The 17,055-nt window shown below is 41.1% G+C and overlaps 1 protein-coding gene across 1 annotated transcript in view; it reads left to right on the top strand.

The window, feature by feature from the left end:
• Positions 1-9,557, top strand: part of ITPK1 (inositol-tetrakisphosphate 1-kinase) — a 290,317-nt gene extending 280,760 nt beyond the window's left edge. Inside the window, 1 exon segment of the mRNA XM_043983848.1 lies at positions 6,515-9,557. Coding sequence (XP_043839783.1) covers positions 6,515-6,840 — 326 coding nt within the window. The 3' untranslated portion in view covers positions 6,841-9,557.
• The last annotated feature ends 7,498 nt before the right edge of the window (positions 9,558-17,055 follow it).

Raw genomic sequence — 17,055 nt, 5'->3', positions numbered from 1 at the left:
GTGAATACACACAGTAGTTATATAGAAGGTAGAAAGGAGGGAGAGAAAACCCTCACAGTTAGGGGGCTTTGGAAGAGCTGCATGCAGTAGATGGTGTTTGGCTTAAAGGAGGAGAGGAGACCCTGAGGTGCAGTGAAGGGCTGAATGCATTCCAGGCAAGAGTGCCTAATGAACCCGAGAAAATAGGATGGAGCTGATTATGTGGCCTTTGAAAAGCTAAAGAGAGGAGTTTCTATTTTAACCTAGAGACAGTATGAAGCATCTGCGATTGGTTGAGGAGGAGAAATCTCATGGTCACATCTGAGCTTGAAGAAGATTGTTTGGATGCTTTGTATAGAGTAGACTGGAGTGCCTGAGACAGATTTGAGGCAAGGAGACCAAGTAGGAGGCTGTCGTAGAAATCTAGGCAGGAGGTAATGAGAGCCTGGAATAGGGTGGTAGCTATGTGAGTGGTGGAGGGCATGGATCTGAACTTCAGTTTTCTCATCTGTAAAATGGGAGATGATGTTGTACAACACACATCATAGGGTTGCTGTAGGGGTCAAATCAGATCACGGCCACCACAATGCTGTGAAAACTACAGACTCCCCTGAGAAGCTGCCCACATAATGTGTTGTCACTTCTACTATTAAGCAATACCTTTTGGTCCTTGTGCTTTGTTGCATTTGTTTAAAAGCGTGCTAGAATAACCAGTCCTTTCATGGGCAGGAGCTAATGACAGTGTGATCTGGTTGCTAGAACCCTGGCCCTTCCCCAGCATTCACTTTCCATCTCCACTGAGAACAACAGCATTAGTGACCCTGAGCTTGGTTCTTTGATCCCTCTAGAGTTTGCCTGGATGCTTATCTTAGGATGTTTTGTAAATGGCTTAGACATTGTTTTTGATTCAGGTACTAAACTCTGAGAGTCCTTGGGGGAAAACTCTTATTCCCTGTAGCTTTTACTTAGGAGGGAGAGCGAGGGTGAACAATTTTCTGGATGATTTTTGAGTTGTGACAATGAAACATTTCTCTCACACGCCAGGTTTGCTGTTGGAAAGCTCTCACTTTTTCTGTTCGCTGTTAGGACTAAAACAGGGTGTGTTTTTTCTTCTTTTTTCTTCTTTGTGAAAAGAGATGACTTGCTGGGGAGGAGAGATGGATATTTTTGGAAATAAAGGTGATGTAAAAAACAAAAGAGACAGTAATTTTTAAAAAAATAACTAAAGCAGTAAAGAGCTTCTCTTCCCCCACCCCTGTCCCCACAATCATCTTCCTTTGGCTTTTTTCAAGGAGATTAGAATATGTGTGAATGTGACTTAAATGAAGGCAGAAGAAAGGCATCTGGGGTCTTAGAGAATATCTAGGGTTTAGCTGCCTTATTTTGCAGAGAAAATAATAGGCCCAGAGTCAAAGAGGCAGCATAATTCCGATCTTTTGTCTCTCTCCAAATCCAAGAGCTGGGTGAGTCTTTAGAATATAAAAGTAAACATTGGCAGGTTAGACTATACAATGCTACAGCTGGAAGGGACATTGTGAATAGAATGCTGGACCTAGAGCCAGGAACACCTGGCTTTAAATCCTGCCTCTGACCACTAGTATTATCCTGAGCAAATCACTTAAGCTTTTTGTGCCTCAGTTTCATCATCTGTAAAATGAGGGGATTGCACTTTGAGGTGACTTTTACAGCCCTTAAATCTATGATCCACTGATCTTGACAAACCTTGTATTTTGGGGGGAGAATAAATTCAGCCCAAAGATTTTTTTGTTTGTTTGTTCTTTTTGTGGGGCAATGTGGGTTAAAGTGACTTGCCCAGGGTCACACAGCTAGTAAGTGTCAAGTGTCTGAGGCTCGATTTGAACTCAGGTGCTCCTGAATCCAGAGCTGGTGCTTTATCCACTATGCCACCTACCTGCCCCCAAAGGTGTTTGTTTTTTTTAAATAGCAAGATGCTAATAATATGTTTATCTTATTTAATCATTCTGATAGCTTACATTAATTATATACTGCTACTTGCACTATTTGCATGTTATGAGTTGGAGGTGACAATGGTTGGTTTCCAAAATTTATGCCAACAAATCATAAGTTTGGGCCACATAATTTGAGAGACAAATATGGGTAAAATATTTTACAAACATCCCTGGTATATTATTGTAAGATATTAGATAAATGACATAGATCCTAAGAGCTATGGGTTCAGAGGAAAGAGTCTTGGCTAGGTCCAGGGAAAGGTGTGAGGAGGAGGTTGGAACAATACTGGACCTTGAAGGGTGATTATAATTTAAGCAGAGAGGAGAGTTCCTGGCACAAAAGCTGTATTAGGCAGGTCTGCAGAGTCAGGAATGACTGGGACATGTCCAGGGACAGGCCCTTTTTACAGAGGTCTGTGTTCTTCCTTCCAGTATTTGGGAAGCATCACCCTGTAGTGAAATGAGCATTGAGCCTAAATTTCTTGAATTCTTGTCCCATCGCTGCTGCTCACTGCCTTTGGGGTCTCAAGAGTGGGAAGGGACCTTAGAGGTCATCTGGCCTAAAGCCCTGTGTTTTCACAGCAGTTCTCAGTACTGGGCCTCTGTTCCCTCTTTTGTAAAGTGAGTGCTTTGGATGGCAGGCTCTCTAAGGCCCTTTCCAGCACAAACATCTCATATTCTTTCTTAGATTCTCTATTCAGTAACAGCAAAGGAGGGAGGAAAGGAAATTGAAGAGGAACTGTGCTGTAAGGACTGATGAAATGTAGCTAAAATAAAGTCAGTCTGGAAGTCAGGCAGAGAGACGTGCCTGATAGCTCATGTGCTGGGCTCTGTTTGTGCCCCTCCCTCATGGGCTTGGGGAATGAAGAAGTATCCAGGTAACGAGGACCTCACGCTCTCTTGAGTCCCAGGCAGCACAGTCTCTAGTGGCACTTTGGGCAGCTGTAGCAAGGGCCCGACTTCATCAGACTTTTTATGTCGAGAGGCAGTGTGTGCTCCTTTAGAATAGCAGCTTCCTAGCGTGCTAGGACTTCTGGAGACAGATACTTGGCCCTCAAATGCTTGTTCAGCTGGCTTGGATCTTGAAATGATCTCTGAACTTGAAGCCAGAAGATCTGGACTGCAGTCTGAGCAGAATCAAGAAAACTTGAGACTCTTAGTTCTCTTAGCCCTAAAGTAAAGGAGGTGTACTCAGTGGCCTTTCAGCTCCATTTCCCACTCACAGCTATGATCCTGTGTTCATCTGTTAGCCTAGAGATAAGAGCTAACACCAAAGTGTCTTCTTTTTTTTTTTTTTTTGTCTTTTTTTTTTTAGGCAACGGGGGTTAAGTGACTTGCCCACGGTCACACAGCTAGTAAATGTCAAGTGTCTGAGGCCGGATTTGAACTCAGGTACTCCTGAGTCCAGGGCCGGTGCTTTAACCACTGCGCCATCTAGCTGCCCCTAAAAGTGTCTTCTTTTACATTTCCCATCTCTTTCCATCCTGGGGATGCATGCAGTTTATTCCCAGCCACTTCAGAAAGCCTGAGAAACTGGATCCTTTGAAATCACTAATGCTAAGAGTGAGTTGCCAGGTCTCCATGACTGCTAATACGATAATGGCTCACAATTATATAACCAATCGAGCCTTCTAAAGCATTTTGTAAATGGGATGTAGGTCAGAGGTCACTTCATTCCAGGAGGATCATCCTGGCTCTTGGCTCTTGGGAAATCCATTATTGGTATCATTTAGCCTTTGAATATTCCAGAGGTGTGTATCTTGGTGTCAGCTACAAAGACATGTAAAACTATTGGTGTTTCCCCATACGTTACTGCTCAGGCCTGGATTGTCTTGATTCATTTTCTCATTTGGGTCCTTTCCTGACTTTGCTAGTTTGTAGGAATAGGGTGGGTGTCAGGACTAGGAGTCATGAGTATCAGAGTTTGTGATATTTACTGAGTATTTTTTCTGGAAAAAATTCTCCTTTACCTTAAAGAAAAGGTCTGTGAGGTTTCACAGGCGATAGAATTGATTTTCAGAAACAGCCTGGGTCAGTGTTTGGTTTTTGACCTATCACTAACAAAGAAGTATCTCATTAAGGGAAGGCAGCCCAGTGCTGGTACTGGTGCAGGCTCCTGAGGACCTCATTTTTGCATATTCGGCTGCTACTGAGGGAACAGCTAAATTCTCAGGGTGTTAACAGAACACTATAGTTTAGAAAACTAAGCTTGGGTTTTTCTCCTGTTTTCTACATATATGGATACTGGAACTTCTCTGTGCTATAAGCAGAATTGGCGTTCAGTATTTTATCTGCAACATCCCCAGCTTCCTTCTCCCATGACATGAAGAACTTAGGCGGTCAAAGGCTACATGCATAAGAGCATGAATTCTCTGAAGTCCTAACAAACTGCAGAGACTTTGAATTTGGGTCCAGAGACTGATTACCCATCATCTAAGGACCAGCCTGGCTCAGTGCGGAGATAATACACCATTGGAAGGTGTGTACTTGAAGAGGTTCAATGACTTAGCCAGGGACACACAGCTAGTATGTGTTTGGACTTGAACTTGGGTCTTTCTTGGGTCCTTTTCCCTCCAAGACAAGTTTTCTTCATTACCCCACAGTTGTATCTCTTGTTTTGGAATCCTTGTCATGGTATTCACCTTCCTCATCCTCCCCAAAAGGTGTTCTGTATCTGTAATTACAGTGATTGACAGAAGGGGGAAATAAACTATTTATAATTTTAGAAATTACACAATAATGTTCAGTATTGCACAATTTATTTTGTGATAAGAGCATCATGGAGACAAAAAACAAAACTTCCATCCAAAGTATCACATGGTCACCACTAAGGAGATTAGATAGATGTTCTCTTGATGGGATGGCTGGTATGTTTTGCGCAAGATCTTTGTTTTAAAGGTTATGTCACTAACCCTCCTTCACTATAAAAACCTCATGACATGTGTGTACTCCCTGTGGGAGCAAAGATTGCAGCCCCTTAGTGACTTCTTAGATTGTTTCTAAGGGTAGCCAGTGATGAGCCAGTCCAAATTCAGGCTAGTTCTTGGACAGCTGGAACCCAGTCTGCCTCTGGGCCCATATTTTAAGCCTTTTCTAGTTGATGGGAGCTGCTGGAGGTTAGGCTTCCCTGAAATAATCGTAGAGATCCTGGAGTCACCACCAGACAATGATAAGGCATCAAACTAAGACTTTACTAGAGAAGTGCATATCTATAAAATTTCCCAGCAGTTCTTAAAGACAACCAGGATCTAGGGGAAAGAAACTTGGGTATTTATTACCTTTCATTCCTCCCACCAAAATCATCCAGAGTGGTTCAGACAGATCTAGGCATCATCTCTTGTCCAGCTCAGCATTAAAACCCTTTCTTGGTAGTTCTGACTCCAAAAAGAAAGCATGATAAGATTATTTCCCTTGCATATTCTAAATCTGTTCAGTTACTCTTGGAAATCCATTTGTCAAAGCCTGCGTTAGGAAATCCTTATCCTGGGATGAGATGAACAGCTTATCTTTAGCAGAGTGCTTGTATAGATGCAGGGGAAAAACAATTACTTTGTTGATGTGGTTGGAGGAACATCAGAATTTGGGGATTTGAGTGACTTCACTTGCCAGGGATTTGGGGCACAAAAAGGAAATAAAGGATACATCTTTAGGGGGCCAGTGTGTGTGTGTGTGTGTGTGTGTGTGTGTGAGAGAGAGAGAGAGAGAGAGAGAGAGAGTGAGAGAGAGATTTTGAAAGAGAGTTGGCTGGTTTACTTTATAACTGAGTCATATGTCTCTCTTCTGGCATTTTTCCTCTCAAAAACCATCTTTAAATTAGCAGTTCTAGTTCCTTCATGTATCTATTCATGTGTTTGATAAGGTAGTTTTTCCCTCACACTCTCCCTTCTACCGTATACCAACACAAAAGTGGGACAGTCCCTGAGCTCAGAATGCCTCTACTACATGTCAGTCAGTCAATAAGTACTTATTCTATTTTTTTTTTTATTTTTAAATTGTTTTTTTTTTTTGTTTGGTTTGCTTGGTTTGGTGAGGCAATTGGGGTTAAGTGACTTGCCCAGGGTCACACAGCTAGTAAGTGCTAAGTGTCTGAGGTTAGATTTGAACTCAGGTCCCCCCAAGTCCAGGGCCGGTGCTCTATCCACTGCGCCACCTAGCTGCCCCTTAAGTACTTACTATATACCATGCACTGTGTTGAACACGGGGAATATTTTTAAACACATGCCATGCCCTCAAGAAGCTCACGTTCTAATGGGGAGACATCATGTTCGTGTCTAGGTCCATACAAGATTTGTTCATAATATTTGAATACGATCTAAAAAGCATGGTGGGGGTGGAGCAGAGTGGGGAGGGATGCATACCAGTCTAGGAAGGAAAGACTTCCTGCAGAAGGTGGGATTTGAGCCATTTCTGCAAAACAAGTGGGTTGGATCAGATCACCTGAAAGGTAGGTCTCTTCCAGTTCTAACATTTGGTATTCTAATTCCACCTCCAGCTCTTCATGTTCTGAGTCTCTTGTTCTAGAGAAAAAGAAACCATCTCTCTCTTTTTTTTTCTTCTTCCCTCAGGCTATGAGGGTGTAACTGAGTTCTTCACTGACCTCTTGAACCACATAGCCGCAGTCCTGCAAGGCCAGAACCTGGAGGTGACCCCACTCAACCACAACAAGCTCCTGACTGACCCATCTGGTGGCCTTGCGGGTGAGCGGACACGTGGCACCAGTACAGGGTGCTGCAGCAGCATGATGGGCAAAGACTCCTCTTGGATCGTGGAGAGTGAGACCAACAGCTCGGTGAAACTGCAGCACCAGAGACTAGGGTGCAACACTGCTGTGTCCCCCAGCTTCCAACAGCACTGTGTGGCAACGCTGGCCACTAAAGCATCCTCCCAATAGCTGGTGGCACCATGGACCAGGGCACAAGCAAAGGGCCCATCTAGAATCACAATAATGAGGCAAGCAACTTAGAAGAGTTCCACCTAGTAATACAAATTTCCATTGATTATTTTTTTAACCTGATTTCCTGATGCAGTGATCTAAAAGGAGGGTGGGGGGAACCCATAGTGATCAGAGTGGGAGAAAATGGGATGTTTCACCCACTTCCATTTGCAAATCTTTTAACAAGTTTACACACACTTGTGTTTTCAACACTAGACCTTAATGTGTGAGATGGTTGTTTTTTGCTTTTGATGATTTATTTTGTGGCTTCTCGGTGTGAGAGAAAGTGTGTGTGTGTGTGTGTCTGTGTGTGTGTCTGTGTCTGTCTCTTTGTGTGTGTGTGTGTGTGTGTCTTTGTGCACGTATGTGCAAAATTACATGTGGTTATTCCCCCTTTATAAACTGTAATTGACTACCATGGGCCAACCTGTGTGACCTTTAACAAGTTATTTCACCTGTCTAAGCTTTAGATTCCTCATGTATAAATTGAGGGGGTTGGGCTCAATCTCTAAGGTCCTTTAAGCCCTTATGATCCTATGTCTTAAATCCAGACTTCTGGCATCAGAGGCCAAGGTTGAAATTGTATGTGAATGTCATAATTTAAAGAGAGGTTGGAGTTATTATAGATGGCTTCATCTTCTCTTTTGATTACCCACCTACTCCCTTAGTCATGGTCCCCTCTTTCTCCTTTGGTCCCAGTCCTGCTTTTGCCCTACCACACAATGCCAGTAGGAAAATGACCTGTGCAGTGTCTATCTGCTGGGCAGGAGGAGATGAGTGGGTTGCATTTGCCCTCTCTGCCCTGCCATAACTCATAGAGAGACCACCCAAAATGACCCTCAGAGGTTATAAAGTGTGCAGGTTTCTGTAGGAGGTACCCCTCTGAGTAGACCCTTTCAGGAAAGGAATGGGAAGGCATAAGGAATCTTTCCAATTCTGCTTTGGAATAGCTTCTAGAATGGTTAACTTTAGTGCCAATTGAAAGATTTTCTGGCTTCCCTCAGAGACATTCTCTGCACACCCAGCCAGACCCATCATTCAACAATTTTATAACTTGCTGCAGATATGAGAGGACTCAGGTTCTAGTCCCAGTTCTTCCACTAACTTTCTGTGTGACCTTTTGAGACTCACCTTCCTTCTCTGGGCTTTAATTTTCTTCTCTTTGGACAAGAATGATTCCTTTAAAGATTCAGTCTTGCCATAAAATACTATGATTCTGTGAAGCATTCCTAGATCTTGAATAAGTTAAGGGAGATGGGTAAACTCATTAGCATAATCGAGGGGCATAACTGTTCTCTTTTAGGTCTCTCTCCCTCTCCCCCCCCCCCCAACAGACTCTGAAAATAAGGCTATATATTGTTTTTCAGTGTCATCCATCCATGGCGTACATTGTAAACCAGAGCAGTCTGGTTAACACTGACCCATTGAAAGACTTGTGGCAGAGTCCATAAACTGTACCTTGTAGTCTATAGCATTTCAACCCAGTGTCTGCCATTTCTTAACTTTCAGCTGTTCTTGCAAATCCTGAACACTAAGTTGACAGTCAAAGGTTTAATTGGCAAGAAGTTGATTTTGTTCCCCCTCTTCCCTCAATACAAGGTCTAGGAACAGCCTAAAAGAATCACTTTGACGAGTAGCCAAACTAACACCACACTGTAAATTACTGTTCCCAGTCCAGACTATACTGCAGATGAGCAAAATGCTTAAATTCTCTTCTGTAACCTCCCACCCCCATCCTGATCTCCTTGGAACTTTGTCCAGACCAAGGAGACAGAGCAGAGAGTTGGAGTGGTGGTGGAAGGTGAAGGACACAAAGAAGCAGAAGAAGAATCCATTTTCTAAGTTTATAGGTTATCAAAAATAAGGACTTTGAGTAGAAAAAGTTTTGTGGACCATTACAGATGCTCTGGGCTGCCCAATGGGGCCAGCTCTTCTAAACCTTTGTTTGGCCATCCTTTCCCTGCCCCCAAGCTCAAGTGGTGAGGGGGGGGGTGTGTGGCGAGTGGGGAGTTATCTCATTTTTTCAAAACATTCTCAAAGATTTGTTATGATGTGTGGTGATATATAAACGTTCTCCCCAGATGACTTTTTTTTGATGACTTTTTGATGATTTTCTTTGTCAAATCTTTTTTTTTTTTTTTGAGTTAAATAGTAAGCTCTAAATGCTTTTTTAGAAGAGAAAAAAATATTTGGATCTTCTTCTGATTCATACACAGTGAGGACATCCTGGACGAGATTCTGCCATTGTAAGCTCTATATGGTACTGAGTTAAGCAAGGGAGGGACAAATGAGATGATGTGTGAAGCACTTTGCAAACCTTTAAGCGCTAGATGAATGCTAGCTAATCCCCTCTTGGAAAAAATCCACATGCCCCAGTTGGGCAGTGGTGGGGAAGGGGACAGGGGTTGGGGTTGAGGGAGGGAGGAAGAGTGAAAGGATGGACCTAATTGAAACTGTCACGCTTTCTAGGAACTTGAGAGCTTTCCAGCTAACCATGTTTACATGACTTCAAAGCATTAGATCCAGTTTTAATGTCTGTATGCTGTTCTTAGCTCTACCTTTGAATCAGAGTGGATTAATCTGGCTTGCCTTGGAAAGTTTGGTTAGCCGATTTTGCACTGTCTTGTTTCTCCAAAATAAACTACTGAAATGTAATTGTATTTTATACTTGTTTACAAACAGTTGCTAAAAATCTGTTATGTAATTCTCTAAAGTCTTTTTTTGAAAGGTTTTTGGTTTTATTTTGTTTTCAATAGCTTTACCTTTTTAAAATAAAATCCCAATCCTACACTCTCAATAGAAAACAGGTGGATTTTTATTAGTGTGACACTTGGACACCTGCTAGTGTCACCCCAGTTTTAACCCTATATTATTTATTTTTTATTTCTTCAAATGTGTCTCTCAAATTTTCAGCACACAGATATAGCTTGTAGCCGCTTTCCAATGACATGGTATTTTACAAGATATGGGTAATGTGGCTCCCTAGTAATTGCTGCTGATTGTAAGGGGGCAAAATAGATTGCTTTATGTTGGGGAACCTATTATTTACATAATGTCCTGAGACATCATATAACCAAGAAAAGGGGGAAAGTTCATTTTCCTGAGGACTGGCAAGATTCTTTTCTAGTCTGTGTTTTCTGGCAAACTTAGCTACTCCTTGCTCACATGGAGAGGAAATGGATCATATTAGATATTAGTGTTGCTGAGAAGAAGGCACTAAGGAACTTCCATCAATAAGATAGATATGACAATATTCCTTCTACTTTAAGCCTGTAATTCTTTGCCTCTGTGATCCTCCTAGAATTTTTATAGCAATGAATCAGATAATAAGGACAATTGCCCTTTCAGTTGGTTTTTTCCCACCCAAGAGAAAAAATGAGTTTATGGAAATCTGACATGGACAGCATAATTTCTCAGCCTGGTTTAAATAGCTCTTTTTGCCCTGCAGTTCAACTTTTATAGACACCATAGTTGGTTTTCCTTCTTAGCTCCCACTATCCTTATCATTGTAGATCCATTTTCTGACTGTTCCTCAGAGAAAATGATTTCACCGTCCTGTGGAGTACACTAAAACAATCCCCAGATTCTTAAGGTTAAGTAATAAATGGCTCTAAGTTGTAAATGTTTTTCTAGCATTTATATTCTTGGTTTCTTAATGTGTTGTAATCAGTAGTTTCATAAAATAGAGATCTGGCTTTACATCTGCTAGCATTTAGAAACAAAAGTTTCCATTGGGAAACTTAACCTAGTTTGTGTTCATCCTTTTTCTTAATTGTACTTTAAACCAGATTGGCCCCTACGTTTGTGGGTGAGGGGACAGGACAGGATAGATAGGATGGACAACCCTTTCCAACTAAAGGTTAGAAAGGTCAGCTTTCATTCTTTGGCTCATCCATGTATCGATATATGATGGTTTTTGACAAGCCAGGCAGGTGCCTGCTCTCAAATTGTCAGCCAGTAAGGTGTTAGACTGAAGAATTGATTTTAAAAAGAATTACAGAAGTGATAGATGCCATGCTATTGGTTTCAGGGACATGAGTGACAAATTGTAAGACAATCTAGGAAGAATTGTTTTTCGGGGACAAAGGGGTAATGTCAGGTCTGAGGTGAAGCCCTATACCGAATTCTTATAATAATCCACTGATAATTGGTTTTCCAGAAGATTTTAGATGAGATTCCTTTCCCAAGATGATTGTGTTTCTGCCTAGGGGACCTCCATTTGTGTTTATTGACATTTACCACCATGACTACTGGTTGGAAGGAGCTCTGGATGAAAACTAACTTATATTGTCCTTGGAAAAACATCTAGACTGTGTATTGAAATCAGTCTTTTAAATCCACAGTATGAAAAGGAACCTGCTTCAAATGGGCCAGCCACCCATTTGTTTATTGCCACTCATTAGCCAAACAAATCCCCAATCCTTTCTTTTACTCCCTTGAATGATCCAGACTTCTCCGTTTGATTTGGGCTTCACAGAATGATTCAACAGGGGAGAGATATGAAGCAGGCTTGATTTTTTTTCAACTGACTGGTAAATACTGTTTTAGCTTAAGTGCTCTCAAAGCCCACAAAGCTCTTTTATTTTTTTAAATAAATAGGCACAATAGGATACCTAATAGGAAACAGTTGATGTGTGTCCCAACACAGCTGCTGTGAGAGGCTAGTTGGCCATCTCTGAAATTCTGTCTCGAAATTGCTTTTAGTTGAAGTGTAGTCTTTCCATGTAAAACATTAATGGTATGAAATTGCAATCCCTTTCTCCTTGAAGTCTATGAAACGGTTCCCTAAGACATTAGAACTAGAGTTTCTATTCAACAGGGAACAATTTCTCATAGTAGGTTTTATGGATTTTCCCTTTTTTTAAAATTTGCCATTTTATATATTTTTTTCTGCCTTCCCCTTCCAGAGCCACATGGACTTATTCACCAGAAAGAACTCATTCCCCTCAAACACAGACTCTCTGTCTTAGTGGGAAGAGCACTGCACTGGCATTCATGAGACTTGGGTTCAAGACCCAGGTCCATCATGTAAGTGACTTAGGATCTTAGATAAGTCACTCGTCTTTAATTTATAGGATAATAGGATTAAAGATGGAGTCTTTAAGGATAATTTAGGCTAACTTCTCATCTTTGGTTTCCACATAATATAAATTGGGGGGTTGGAATATATTCTCTGAAAAGCCCATCTAGCTATGGCATTTTGATTATTATGAATAAATAATTCCTCTATCCCAGCAAGTCCAAGATTTCATAAGTGATGAAGAAACTATTGGTCCTCATTGTAGATCTTTTCATGGGGACCTTACTCCCTGAGTTGTTTCAGGGCAAGCAGCAATCCACCTTGGTTGGCCAGAGTTTTGTCCTGTAAGTTATATGGAATCTAGGAAAGATAGATAAACAGCGTTCCCAAGACCAAGGGGATCTTGAGATGCAATAACCCAAGTAACTGATGAGCCTCTTTGGTAAGTGGTATTGATGGCCAGGATCACAACATCCATTGCAATTTCCTGAGTGTCTGACTCCTAAGAGCAGGAAGGAGATGCTCAATGACTGGGAACACTTTTTTTTTTTTGGAGGCAATTGGGGTTAAGTGACTTGTCCAGGGTCACACAGCTAGTAAGTGTCAAGTGTCTGAGATCAAATTTGAACTCAGGTCCTCCTGACTACATGGCCAGTGCTCTATCCACTGTGCCATCTAGCTACCCCTTGGTTTTTTTTGTTTTTTGTTTTGTTTTTTGCAGGGCAATGAGGGTAAAGTGACTTGCCCAGGGTCACACAGCTAGTGTCAAGTGTCTGAGGTTGGATTTGAACTCGGCTCCTTCTGAATCCAGGGCCGGTGCTTTATCCACTGTGCTACCTAGCTGCCCCTGAGGCTCAATGACAGGAGGGGTCTCTCTAGTAAGTAGGCCTTTATTGTCTAGGGTCATAGAAGTGTCTGTTAGAGAAGGGTAGAGCTTTCTCCATTTCTTCCCTTTTCTATTGTTTCCATTTGCATTCTAATCCAAACATAATGTTAGACTCCTTTTTATCATTCTTGTTGAAAGACTTGTTTGTAGCAAGTTTTGCCCAATTTTGATAGCCAAATGCCTCAAACCCACCAGATTCACACATATCCTTGGGAAAAGACTGTGTAAAAATGACATATAGAAAAGAATATACCTTGCCCTTGTCCCTTCCCCTATTTTGCTTATCTTAACTCCTCCATACCATCCTTACCCTTCTTCATCCTTTCCATCCTTCCACACAATCCACAAAGCTTAGCACTGTTCCATTAGACCTTGGGGGGACCACTTTTTCTCCAAATTTTAATCATCCCCTTATCCCCAGGGCCCTATTCCATTCCTGACACTATATGGAATCATCCCTTTCTCCCTCCTGACTCACGCTCTTCCTAACTACAAAGATCTTTCAGCAGTGATTTGACAAAGATATGATCCCAACTTTATGATGTTTTACTAAAACAAAAAACAGTGTTTTGTGATAACATAATTTGCTTCGATTCTGTTCACAGGCATCCATTTCCAAAAGTCCAACTTGTTTTGTACTTAATTCATGTATATATAATATATATATATATCTCTAAGAAATATATATAATATATATAAAATCATGGTGAACTGTAAAAACCAAAAATTTTTGTCAGGAATTTGAGTTTATTGCATGCTTTCGAACATGTGATAATGATGAAGACGATGACATCTGTTCACTATCATTTATTTTTGGGATAAGTTCTATTTTTTAATTTGCCAGCCCTCTGTGATAGATGGGATTTTGGTTTTAGCAGTCACTAATGGATACAGTAAGTATTGTAATTGTTATTTCTGTAATTGTTTTGGAGAAAAAAGATCCTCTTTGAAACACACCAAGAAATAAATGCCTTACAACACCAAGGTATGGGTGTGGTTAATACTGAAGTGTCTGGTGCTAGATTTTCTGACACCAACTGGTCATGTGGCTTTAGGCCACTCACCATCTCTGCGTTTTAGTTTTCCTTATCTGTAAAATGTTAAGTTGAATTAAGTGATCTCTCAAGTCCTTCTAGCTATGACATTCCATGTTCTAAGGTTCCTTCTAGTTTTTTGTTGTTGTTGGGTTTTTGCAGGGCAATGAGGGTTAAGTGACTTGCCCAGGGTCACACAGCTAGTAAATGTCAAGTATCTGAGGTCGGATTTGAACTCAGGTCCTCCTGAATCCAGGGCCAGTGCTTTATCCATTGCACCACCTTAGCTGCCCCCTTTCTAGTTTTAACCTGTAATTCTTTCCCTCAGTCTGGTCCTTCTAGGAGCCTGGATTGGGTTCTCAAGCCCCAACTTGGATTTTGAAGCTTAACTTGGGAAACTCTCTACAGAGTGCTATCAGTGCCTTTAGTACTCTGTGCCAATTAGAGTTTTTGTTTTGGAAACTCCTCCCCTATTCCCCAATATTTTGACTCTTAGTGCTGCTGCTGAGATAGGACATACGTCAAAGAAAACTACACAGTATCCAGTAGAAGAAGAGGATGTTGACTGTAAAGTGGTATTCATTGTGGGCTCTGCTGTCTGCTGAGCCTCCCTTGGCAGCACCAATAATAGGTACTGCCCTGATATGATTCTAGATCTAGGAACAAAGATTCCTAATTCCCAACCTTGTCTTTAAAAATTTTTTTTTTTTTTGCAGGTTAGTCTTATGTGAGGTAGTATCTGAGCCTCAGGGGTATCTTTCTGTATCTGAAGGCTAATAGCACCTGCTTCAGCTATGCCCCTACAAGGATACATGTTAAGAGGTCTGGACAAAAGAGACAGGAGAACTAGGTCTCATCTCTGACATAGTTCTTCATGATCAGCATGAGTCTCTTTACTATAGCATGCAATTAAGTGATTAGATTCAATAAGGTTCCTTCCAGCTTTAGCATTCTTTATTTCTGTATGAGATGACATGTGTAAAAGTGGTCTGGGAACCAGGTGTGAATTTTTTTTTTTTGGCAGGACAATGAGGGTTCATTGACTTGCCCAGGGTCACATAGCTAGTAAGTGTCAAGTGTCTGAGGCTAGATTTGAACTCAAGTACTCCTGAATCCAGGACAGAAGCTTTATCCACTGTGCCACCTAGCTGCCCCCAGGTATGAAGATTTTACAGTAGATCCTTGGTCCTGGGCAGATATGAGTTCCTAGGCATCAAGTCCTATCCTTGGAGTTAGTCCAGGAGATTTTGCCTTTAATCCTGGGAACTTCTACTTTTTACTACTATTTATTAAAAATATTCTTTCCTTTTAATTGAACTCCAAACCTGGAGTCACTACCCGAGACATCTTGGTTCTTTGGATCCAGAGAGATGGAACACTTTAACCCTAATTATCTATAGATATTTTTCTACTATTGCCACCGTCTTGATATTATTGTTCTGCCTTCTCTCTTTCCCTCCTATTCCTTTGTCGTGGTTTGCTCAGGTTATGCCAGCAGAACATAAACTTTAGCAAACTCTACCAAGTAAGATCCCAGTGCTGTCTGTTAACCAACTGGCCTAGTTAAATTCAGAAAAGCTTGTCATCAGAGCAGCTATAAGGTATTTTTATTATTTTTGTTTTAGCCACAAGAACTCTCCCAAATCCTTAATAGGTTAATAAAGGGGCTGTGATCTGTGTCATTGGAAGGAGTATCCACATTGATGGAATCGGGATCCTTCATAAAGAAAAAAAACCAAGTCCCAGATTGACACTTAAACTATCCTTCAGTTGATTGATGTGGTATTAAATATGTAAATTAATTTAGATAGTAATGCCTATTTTATTGGCTCAATCTACCCATGAGTAATTCATAATTTTGCCAATTAATTAGATTATTATGAATTGAGTTTCTCTGTCTTTTTCCCCTGAATTTTGATGGTAATATTTTGAAACACTGATGATTTGTATGAATTTCTATTTTGCCAAAATTGTTGATTGTTTCACATAGGTTTTTACATGACTCTCTAAGGTTCATTCAGCCATCATATCATTTAGAAAAGTCATTTTAGTTTCTTCTTTGCCTATGTTTATTCCTTCAATTTCTTTTTTTTGGGAGGGGTGTCTTATTACTATAGCTAGCATGACTATTACAATATTGAATAATAAAAATGATCTCATTGAGAAGGCCTCTAACTTATCCCATTATCCAAAATGCTGGCTCTTGGTTTTAGATAGATATTGCATACTATTATTTTAAAGAAAGTTCCATTGATGCTATGCTTTCTAGCTTTCTCCTCATTTATCTATCTATCTATCTATCTATCTATCTATCTATCTATCTATCTATTTATTTATGGTGAGGCAATTGGGGTTAAGTGACTTGCCCGGGGTCACACAGCTAGTAAGTGTCAAGTGTCTGAGGTCAGATTTGAACTCAGGTCCTCCTGAATCCAGGGCCGGTGCTTTATCCACTGTGCCATCTAGCTGCCCTCTCCTCATTTATTTTTTTTTCCCCCTCTCCTCATTTATTGATGATGCTTAAACTAACCTAATCTTAAACTAAAATTACCTGACTTGTGATCCTCTCCAAGTAGAAAGTTAAATGCCACAGTGACCCAATCCTACTCTGTCTTGGTTCTGGAGGAAAATGGTATCTTCATTCTCAGAATACTAAACTAATTCTGGGATTTACCCATTTGAGCGCTCTGTGCCTATTTCACTAGCTCATCGTTCCATTCCTTCTCTCACTTTCAACCAGTTTGGAAATTGTTTGGTGCTTTTTGAGTAAACCATTTTCCCTTCCTCAAAGAAGGAAAAGGGACAGAACTTGGAGGATCATAGTCTCTGGAGCTGGAAAGGAGCATGGAGATCACAGTCTAACCCCCAAATCTTTCAGACAAGGGTGAGATGCCAAGAGGCGGAGTTCTTCCCATAACCCAGTATACCCCTTTCTCTGCTGGAGCCACTAGTGCTGCTCTTCTCAAGATCTCATTGGAAACATAGGACCTGTTTGTAAACTTGCCACCTGACCTCTCTGGGTCAGTATGAGCCAGACCAATGTGTGACTGTCTCCACTTGAGTCTGCAGCAGAAATGAGGAAACTGAAGACTAGAGAAATTATTTTCCCAGTGTCACACACCAAGAAGCAAGGGAAGGAATTGGGACCTAGGTCACCTAATTCTAATTCCAGCATTGTTTCTCTCGTGCCACAGTAGCTGGTCCCCATCCCCGACCTAAAGAGAATCCAAAGA

The sequence above is a fragment of the Dromiciops gliroides genome, chromosome 2, assembly GCF_019393635.1.
Source record: "Dromiciops gliroides isolate mDroGli1 chromosome 2, mDroGli1.pri, whole genome shotgun sequence".
Classification (NCBI taxonomy): Eukaryota; Metazoa; Chordata; class Mammalia; order Microbiotheria; family Microbiotheriidae; genus Dromiciops; species Dromiciops gliroides.
The sequence above is the reverse complement of the archived record's forward strand: the minus strand, read 5'-3'. Positions and strand labels throughout refer to the sequence as shown.